General features: G+C 38.6%; 1 protein-coding gene and 1 pseudogene across 2 annotated transcripts; both read right to left on the minus strand.

Moving 5' to 3' along the window:
- Positions 1-585: 585 nt before the first annotated feature.
- Positions 586-2,486, minus strand: LOC124523296 (olfactory receptor 7G1-like). 2 transcript variants are annotated; one of them, XM_047095158.1, is made up of 2 exons: positions 2,455-2,486; positions 586-1,543 (listed from the first exon to the last, which is right to left on the minus strand). In XM_047095158.1, exon 2 carries the CDS (start codon positions 1,537-1,539, stop codon positions 586-588), a length of 954 nt encoding a protein of 317 aa, XP_046951114.1. In that variant the 5' UTR covers positions 1,540-1,543; positions 2,455-2,486. The 2 variants fall into 2 exon arrangements, with proteins under 2 accessions (XP_046951114.1, XP_046951113.1); XM_047095157.1 differs by lacking the exon at positions 2,455-2,486 and having other exon boundaries at positions 586-1,612.
- Positions 2,487-8,388: 5,902 nt separating this feature from the next.
- LOC124523282 (olfactory receptor 7G1-like) lies at positions 8,389-9,413 on the minus strand (annotated as a pseudogene).
- Positions 9,414-9,950: the final 537 nt, after the last annotated feature.

Here is a 9,950-nt window from a genome sequence, read left to right on the forward strand (position 1 = left end):
TCACTATGGATCCACAAACAGTAATAGGTTTTAAATGAAAAAATGGAAAAATAGACTCCAGCCAATTCATTGCCAAAAAAGAACTAATATCAGAGAAGAAAAATAGACTTTAAGTAAAAAATATTAAAATTAACAAAGAAAATAAGATGGAAAATAAATAGATACACAGAGGCAGGGATTAAAAGGTCTATAATCAAGATGATATAACAATTATAAACATACATACACTAAACAACAGGGCCTCAAAATACATGAAGCAAACATGACAGATGTGAGGTAAGAAATACACATTTCCACAATAATACTTAGAGACTTCAATACATCACTTTCCACAAAGGTTAGTGCCCTTGGATAGATCAACAAGAGAGAACTTGAAAAACAGTATAAACAAACAAAACCAATATATGTAAACATTCCATCCAACCACAGTACAAGACCCATTCTTCTCCAGGATAGATCATATCAAGGCCACAAAGCAAGTTTCAATAAATTTAAAATATTGAAATCGTACAGTGTCTTTTCTGACCATCACAGTGTGAAGCTAGAAATAAGAAGGACAAATGGCAACTAACAAGTATATGGAAATTAAACAACACACTCCTGAAAAAACAATGGTATCTTACCCATGAGTTTTCTCAAGGCTCCCTTCATATCCCTGTTCCTCAGGCTGTAGATGAAAGGGTTCATCATTTGAGGGACAACAGTGTACATCATTGAAAGCACTGCAGTGTTTCTGGAAGAGTTAGTAAAAGCAGAACTAATGTACACCCCCAAACCTGTCCCATAGAACAAAGACACAACTGACAGGTGAGACCCACACGTAGAAAACGCTTTATACTTTCTGCCCACGGATGGCATCCTCAAAACAGAGGACACTATCTGAGTGTAAGAGAAAATGATTCCACACACAGGGATACCACCGAATAGGCTAGCTGCAAAATATATCAGGATGTTATTGACGAGGGTGTCAGAACAGGCGAGCTTGATGACCTGAACAACTTCACAGAAGAAGAGAGGGATTTCGACGTCTGTGCAGAAGGTCAGCTGCAACACCATCAGACTGTGCATCAGGGCATCCACAGTGTTAATGCACAAGGAGACTAGAATCAGCAGGCCACAGAAGCGGGAATTCATGGTGACTGTGTACCTCAGTGGGTGACAAATGGCCACATAGCGATCATAGGCCATTGCCGCAAGAAGAAAACTTTCCAAACTAGCAAAAACTAGAACAAAGTAGATCTGGGTGAGGCAGCCTGCATAAGTGATGCTCTGATTCTGTGCCTGGATATTCACCAGCATCTTTGGGATCGTGGTTGTGCTTAAACAGATGTCAGTAAAGGACAGGTTGGAGAGGAAGAAGTACATGGGGGTGTGGAGGTGGGAATCCGAGCTGACGGCCAGGACGATGAGCAGGTTTCCCAGGATGGTGACCAGGTACATGGACAGGAACAGACTAAAGACTAGGGGCTGCAGTTCTGGATCCTCTGTCAATCCCAAGAGAAGGAATTCGGAAACTGCTGTTTTGTTGCTGGGTCCCATGTTGTCGATGAATCTGATGGAGAAGGTGGAGTGACAACACAATCACATGTGTGTCTCCTAGACCAGCAGGAGGAGCATCACCAGTGACAGACACTGTCTTAGGATGGGACAGAGACTAACAGAGAGGATTAAGAAGAAGGTGCCGTCTGTATGCATGTGATTCTGTTCCTTTAACAGAACCTGAAGCTGATACACCAGAGTGTCATCCATTGTTAATTCCCACAAGGATCAAGAGGAGGCCAATTCAAATATTGCACTAAATATACCATTTTGATTATTTGAAACATTTGGTAATTTTATGAATAGAAACAGACTGGAGAGGCAGCTGAAGAGTCTGTCTGGATCCCCAGAGACCTCGGAGGCAGGCAACTCAGATAATATACAATTATGTCGAGAATCAGGAATAGGAAGATCAGGTAAACTTTACCAAATTTCCTGTCCTCACTGCCACAAAATTGTAAGTAAATGCCACAGACTTGTTTAACAGTCATCCTGTTTTGTTTTGTTTTTTTTAAAAAGCAGATTTCTACTTAGGAAGAAATGGTCCTGGCCATACTAGAGAGTGGATACAACATTAATTAATGGAGACACCTGAGTATTGGTGCAAAGTACAAGGAAACATATGAAGAATATCATAGGCAGAAGGACCTTGGATAAGTTGGTTCTAATCATCCACTACATGTACTCTCTTCATGGCTTCCCTTGGATGAACCTGTAGTAAAACATCTGCCTTCATTTCCAAACATTGATGTAGGTTACCTGGCTGGTATCACAGTGTAATAATGATTGACATTACCCTCGAATGCACCATCTGGGAGATTTGTACTCAGAAAGGGCAGAGGGACTGAATGAGACCTAAGCTCCTGAGCAAGATGCATCATCTATGGGAGGAGGCTCAGATATGCCACTACTTTTCATAGGAAGGATTGCTGAAATAAGTAAGTGGTCACATGCACAGTGCAGTCTCTGTATCCCTAGAGATTCAATTTCCAAAGCTCCTCATTAGTCAAACAATTTTATTGTCACTGAGATCCCAGGGCAGTGCAAATCCTTCAAGACCAAAACTCTGGAAGGAAGGACTTCCCTGACCCTCTGTGTCCAGGTGCACACCATGTAAATTTCCTCACCTATGTCTGCTCATCTCCATTTCAAATGCTTGGTAAATGACACACCATCCTTCTCTAATTGGATAAGAGTCTTCTTGTCTTAGTTGTGGACAAAGGCATTGCTCTCTAATCAATGACATCAAGAATTTTGGTACCTATTTGGGATGTAAGAATACAGTGTGCAAGTTCATATATCTATTATATATATTTTAATATATCTTAAATATTATATATTTTATGCTATATTATATGTATATATTTAAATAAGATTTTTATATTTAAATTCAAGTTATTTAACATACAGTGTTACGATGGCTTCAGGAGTAGAACCCAATGATTCATCTCGTACATAAGACACCCAGTGCTCATCCCAACAAGTGCCCTCCTTACTGCCCATCACCCATTTAACCCATCCCCCCACCCAACTCTTCTCCAGAAACCCTCAGTTTGTTCTCTGTATTTAAGAGTCTCTTACGGTTTTTCTCCCTCTGTTTTTATCTTATTTTTCCTTCCCTTCTCGTATGTTTATCTGTTGTGTTTCTCAAACTCCATATATGAGTGAAATTGTATGATATATGTCTTTCTCTGACTAACTTATTTCACTTAGCGTAGTACTCTCTAGTTCCAACCACGTTGTTTCAGATGGCAAGATTTCATTCTTTTTCATCATTGAGTAGTATTCCATTGTGTATATATACCACATCTTCTTTATCTACTCCCCAAGTATGTTAACTAACTTTAATATAAATTTAAAAAAAAATGAAAATAAAACAAATATAGCAACAAAAAAAGGAATGCAGTTCTGAAACATGCTAAAACATGGACAAACCTTGAACACATCATGCTAAGTGAAATAAGCCAGATGCAAAAGTACATGTATTTTATGATGTGTCTTATATGAAATATCTAGAGTAGGAGAAATCATAAGAGACAGAAAGTAGACTAGAGGTTGTCAAGGGCTGGTTGTGTGACATTAGAATGAGTTATTGCTAAATGGCTACAGATTTTCTGTTTGATTCTGAAAAGCTGTGAAAATAGATGCAATGGTTGCCCAATATTGTGAATGTAATTTTGCCATTAAATTGCATACTTAAAAATCATGAAAGTTGTGTATGGTGTACAAAGTGGTCCAGTTTCATTCTTTTGCATGTGGCTGCCCAGTTTTCCCAAGACCATTTGTTGAAAAGACTCTTTTTTTCCCATTTTTTTTTTAGTTTTTATTTAAATTTCAGTTAGTTAACATATAGTACTATATTAGATTCAGGTTCACAATACAGTGATTCAATAATTCCATGTATCACCTGGTGCTCATCATGGTTCTCATCACCTGTTTAACCCAGCCCCACCCACCCACCACCTCTCAGGTAACTACCAGTTTCTTCTCTATAGTTAAGAGTCTGTTTCTTCAAAACAGATGAACAAAGGGGAAGGGAAGCAAAAATAAGATAAAAACAGGGAGACAAACCATAAAAGACTCTAAAATACAGAGAACAAATTGAAGGTTTGTTCTTTGTAAATGGGCAATGGGCATTAAGGAGGGCACTTGCTGGGATGAGCACTGGGTGTTATATGTAAGTGACGAATCATTAAATTCTATTCCTGAAATCATTATTACACTATATGTTAACTAACTGGGATTTAAATTTTTAAAAGAAGAAAAGTAAAACAGAATAAATGAGTTTGTTTTTCGTTTGGCCTCTCTCCTTCTTCCCTTTGCTCATTTGTTTTATTTTTTTTTAATGTTTTTATTTATTTTTGAGACAGAGAGAGACAGAGCACAAGTGGGGGGAGGGTCAAGGAGAGAGGGAGACACAGAACCCGAAGCAGGCTCCAGGCTCGGAGCCGTCAGCCCAGAGCCCGACGCGGGGCTCGAACTCACGGACCGCGAGATCATGACCTGAGCTGAAGTCAGACGCTCAACAGACTGAGCCACCCAGGTGCCCCATCATGTTTTATTTCTTAAACCACATGAGCGAAATTATATGGTATTTTTCTCTGACTGACTTATTTCCTTTAGTATAATGTTCTCTAGCTCCATCCCTATTGTTGCAAATGGCAATGCTTCATTCCTTTTTATGACTGAGTAATATTTCGTTGTATTCTTTATCCACTCGTCAATCAATGCACGCTTGGGCTGTTTCCATAATTTGGCTATTGTAGATAATGCTGCTATAAACATTGGGGTGCATGAATCCCTTTGGTTTAGTATTTTTTGTATTTTTGTTAGTAGTACAATTGCTGAATTATATGGTAGTTCTATTTTTAACTTTTTGAGAACCTCCACACTGTTCTCCACAGTAGCTGCAAAAGTTTGCGTTCCCACCAACAGTGCAAGAGGGTTCCTCTTTCGCCACATCCTCACCAACACCTGTTTCTTGTGCTGCTGATTTTAGCTATTGTGACAGGTGTGAGGTGATATCTCATTGTTGTTTTGACTTGTATTTCCCTGAAGGTCAGTGATATTGAGCATCTTTCATGTGTCTGTTGGCCATCTGGATGTCTTCTTTGGAAAAATGTCTATTCATGTCTTCTGCTCATTTTTATTTGGATTATTTAGTTCTTGGGTGTTGAGTTTTATAAGTTCTTTATATATTTTGGATACTAACCTTTTATCAGATGTGTCATTTGCAAATCTCTTCTCCCATTCCATAGGATGCCTTTTAGTTCTGTTGTTTTCTCTGCTATGAAGAACCTTTTTTATTTTGATGAAGTCTCAATAGTTTGTTTGTGCTTTTGTCTCCCATGCCTCAGGAGACATACCTAGAAAGAAGTTGCTACAGCCATTGTCAAAGACGTTACTGCCTGTGTTTTCCTCTAGGACTTTTATGGGTTTAGGTCTCACATTTAGTTCTTCAATCCAGTTTGAGTTTATTTTTGTGTGTGATGGAAGTCCTAACCACAGCAATCAGAAACAAAAAGAAATAAAAGGTATCCAAGTCAGCAAGGAGGAAATAACTTTCACTATCTGCAGATGACATGATACTCTAAATAGAAAACCCAAAAGACTCCAACAAAAAAGTGCTAGAACTGATAAACAAATTCAGTAAATCACACAAAAACAATGTACAGAAATCAGTTGCATTTATATGAAGCAATAATGAAGCAGCATAAAAAGAAAATAAGGAATTGATCCTATTTACAATTTTGTTTTGCACTAAAAACAAAATACCTAGGAATAAACCTAGCCAAAATGGTGAAAGACCTAGACTTTTATAACTATAATATACTGATGAAAGAAATTGAAGACACAAAGAAATGGAAAGACATTCCATGCTCATGGATTAAAACAAATATTGTTAAAATGTCTATACTACCCAAAGCAATCTATTCATTTAATGCAATCCTTATCAATATATCAACAGCATTTTTTCACAGAAGTAGAACAAACAATCCTAAAATTTGTATGGAACCATAAAAGATCCCATATAGCCAAAGGAATTCTGAAAATAAGTTAAAAACAGAGAGGGAGGCAAATCATAAGAGACTCTTAAAGACAGAGAACAAACGGAAGATTATTGTAGGAGAGGTGGGTAAGGCAATGGATTAGATGGGTGATTGGCATTAAGGAGGGCACTTGTTGGGATGAGCACTGAATGTTATATGTGAGTGATGAATCACTAAACTCTACTCCTGAAACCAATATGACACTATATTTTAACTAACTTGGATTTAATTAAAAATTTTTTTATTTTTTATTTTTTAAAATTTACATCCAAATTAGTTAGCATAGAGTGAAACAATGATTTCAGCAGTAGATTCCTTAGTGCCCCTTACCCATTTAGCCCATCCCCCCTCCCACAACCCCTCTAGCAACCCTGTTTGTTCGCCATATTTATGAGTCTCTTCTGTTTTGTCCCCCTCCATTTTTCTTTTTGTTTCCCTTCCCTTATGTTCACCTGTTTTGTCTCTTAAAGTCCTCATATGAGTGAAGTCATATAATTTTTGTCTTTCTCTAACTAATTTCACTTACCATAATACCCTCCAGTACCATCCATGTAGTTGCAAATGGCAAGATTTCATTCTTTTTGATTGTAAAATGAAAAAAAAAGAAAGAAAAGAAACACCAGTGGTATCACATTTCCATACTTCAAGTTACATTACAAAGCTGTAGTAATCAAAACAATACAGTACTAGCACAAAAACAGATACAAAGATCAATGGAAAAGAATAGAAAACCCAGAAATGAATCCACAACAATATGGTGAATTAATCTTTCACAAAGCAGGAAAGAATATCCAATGGAAAAAACAAATGGTGTTGGGAAAACTGGATGGCAACGTGCAAAAAAATGAAACTAGACCACTTCCTTATACCATAAACAAAAATAAATTCAAAATTATTAAAGACCTGAATATGAGACCTGAAACCATAAAAATTCTAGAGGAAAACACAGGCAGCAACCTCTTTGACACTGGCTGTAGCAACTTCTTTCTAGATATGTCTCCTTGGACAAGGGAAACAGAAGCAAAAATAAACTATTGGGACTTTGTCAAAATAAAAAGCTTCCACACAGTGAAGGAAACAATCAATTAAACTAAAAGGGAACCTATGGAATGGGGGAAGATATTTACAAAGGACATATCTGATAAAGAGATAGTATGCAAAATACGTAAAGAATTTCTAAAACTCCACCCCCCCCAAAATAATCCAATTTAAAAATATGCTAGGTGAAATAAGTTAGAGAAAGACAAATATCATGATTTCACTTGTATGTGGAATTTAAGAAACATAACAGATGAACATAGGGGAAAGGAAAGAAAACTAAGATAAAAACAGAGAGGGAGACAAACCGTAAGAGAAGTTAAATACAGAGAACAAACTGAAGGTTGCTGAAGGGGAGCTGGGTGGGAGGATGGGCTAAATGGGTGATGGGCATTAAGGAGGGCACCTGTTAGGATGAGTCCTGGGTGACACATGTAAGTGATGAATCACTAGGTTCTACTCCTAAAACCAATACTATGCTGTATATTAACTTGAATTTAAATAAATTTAAAAAATTTTTTAATGTGCAGAAGACACGAATAGACATTTTTCCAAAGAAGTAATCCAGATGGCTAACAGACATAGGAAAAATTTCTTAATATCATTCATCATCAGGGAAATACAAATATCTTTATTATTTTGGCATTTTACAATCAGCATTACTTTGTCTTAGTAGAAACAATGGCTTCCTCACTGATCAGGATCAATCTCGAACCACTGAGATAATCACATAATAACAGTTTTGTAGACAATAAAACTGAGTATAGTGAATGTTGATGTTACCCTGCACTGACACAGTTTACCAGTGACAGGTATCAGGAATTACTGGAGTATGAAAGAACAGCTCCTCCCATGTCTCACAATTGGTTTGTCTCTGGAGTATAATCCACATGGCCCTAACCATGAGATTAGGCAGAATCAAATCTCTGCTATAAAACACAAGCTTGCTTGATCCTTTTCCTGACCTATCCAACTTCTCCCACTTCTCTTTTAACATTTCAGTATAACCCTTGCCTTGGGACAGCTTGTGAGGAACCTACCAAAAACACCAAGCTTAGGAATGAAAACTTATTTTTGAAATACAACAGAGCTATACAAAGAACAAATCAAATTTCAAACCAAAATTACAATCAAGTTTCCCATGATGTTACCTAGTCAATTTAGAAGAAGTTGGTGATGCAAGAATCAGACATTCAGAATCACCCAATATTTCTGTCACTTTGATTCATTCTAGAAACCCCAGTCCACACAGATAACGCAGTCACAGAAGAGAAGTTCTACTTATCAGTTTCCTCAAGGCTCCCTTCATGTCCCTGTTCCTCAGGCTGTAGATGAAAGGGTTCATCATTTGAGGGACAACAGTGTACATCATTGAAAGCACTGCAGTGTTTCTGGAAGAGTTAGTAAAAGCAGAACTAATGTACACCCCCAAACCTGTCCCATAGAACAAAGACACAACTGACAGGTGAGACCCACACGTAGAAAACGCTTTATACTTTCTGCCCACGGATGGCATCCTCAAAACAGAGGACACTATCTGAGTGTAAGAGAAAATGATTCCACATAAAGGAATACCACCAAATACGCTAGTTGCAAAATATATCAGGATGTTATTGATGAGGGCGTCAGAACAGGCGAGCTTGATCACCTGAACAACCTCACAGAAGAAGAGAGGGATTTCGACGTCTGTGCAGAAGGTCAGCTGCAACACCATCAGACTGTGCACCAGGGCATCCACGATGATAATGAACAGGGGGAGTAGAATCAGCAGACTACAGAGGCAGGGCTTCATGATGACTGTGTACCTTAGTGGATGACAAACAGCCACATAGCGGTCATAGGCCATTACTGCAAGGAGACTACTTTCTAAACTTGCAAAAACTAGAACAAAGTAGATCTGGGTGAGGCAGCCTGCGTAAGTGATGCTCTGATTCTGGGCCTGGATGTTCACCAGCATCTTTGGGATCGTGGTTGTGCTTAAGCAGATGTCAGTAAAGGACAGGTTGGAGAGGAAGAAGTACATGGGCGTGTGGAGGTGGGAGTCCGAGGTGACAGCCAGGATGATGAGCAGGTTTCCCAGGATGGTGACCAGGTACATGGACAGGAACAGGCTGAAGATGAGGGACTGCAGTTCTGGATTCTCTGTCACTTCCATGAGAAGGAAATCTGAAACATGTGTGTCATTTCTAGGTTCCATATTGGTGATTAATCTGATGGAAAAGACAGATTTAATCAAATGTGTGTTTCCGAGATTGGCAGGAGGGCATCACTGGAGGCAAAAACCATCTTGGGATGGGATGGAGACTAATAGAGAGGAATAAGATACGGGTGCCTTCTGTATGTGTATTATTCTGTTTCTTTAAAAATGAAAAAGACTGGGGCGCCTGGGTGGCGCAGTCGGTTAAGCGTCCGACTTCAGCCAGGTCACGATCTCGCGGTCCGGGAGTTCGAGCCCCGCGTCAGGCTCTGGGCTGATGGCTCAGAGCCTGGAGCCTGTTTCCGATTCTGTGTCTCCCTCTCTCTCTGCCCCTCCCCCGTTCATGCTCTGTCTCTCTCTGTCCCAAAAATAAATAAACGATGAAAAAAAAAATTTAAAAAAAAAAAAAGAAAAGAAAAAGACTGAAGCTGATATTGTAGAGCATCAGCAATTGTTAAGTCTGGAAAGGGTGACTAGGTAGTCATTTTTTACAACTACATTGTTTATGATGTTCTGTTTATTAAAACATTTGGTGATTTTATAAAGAGAAACAAACTGGTGAGGCAGCTTAAGAGTCTGTCTGGATCCCCTGAGATGTCATAGGCAGGCAACTGAGATAATACATA

Source organism: Lynx rufus, unplaced genomic scaffold (assembly GCF_022079265.1).
Source record: "Lynx rufus isolate CCGP_SWC_20201006 ecotype Redwood Valley unplaced genomic scaffold, mLynRuf1.p SCAF_4, whole genome shotgun sequence".
In the NCBI taxonomy this organism is placed as follows: Eukaryota; Metazoa; Chordata; class Mammalia; order Carnivora; family Felidae; genus Lynx; species Lynx rufus.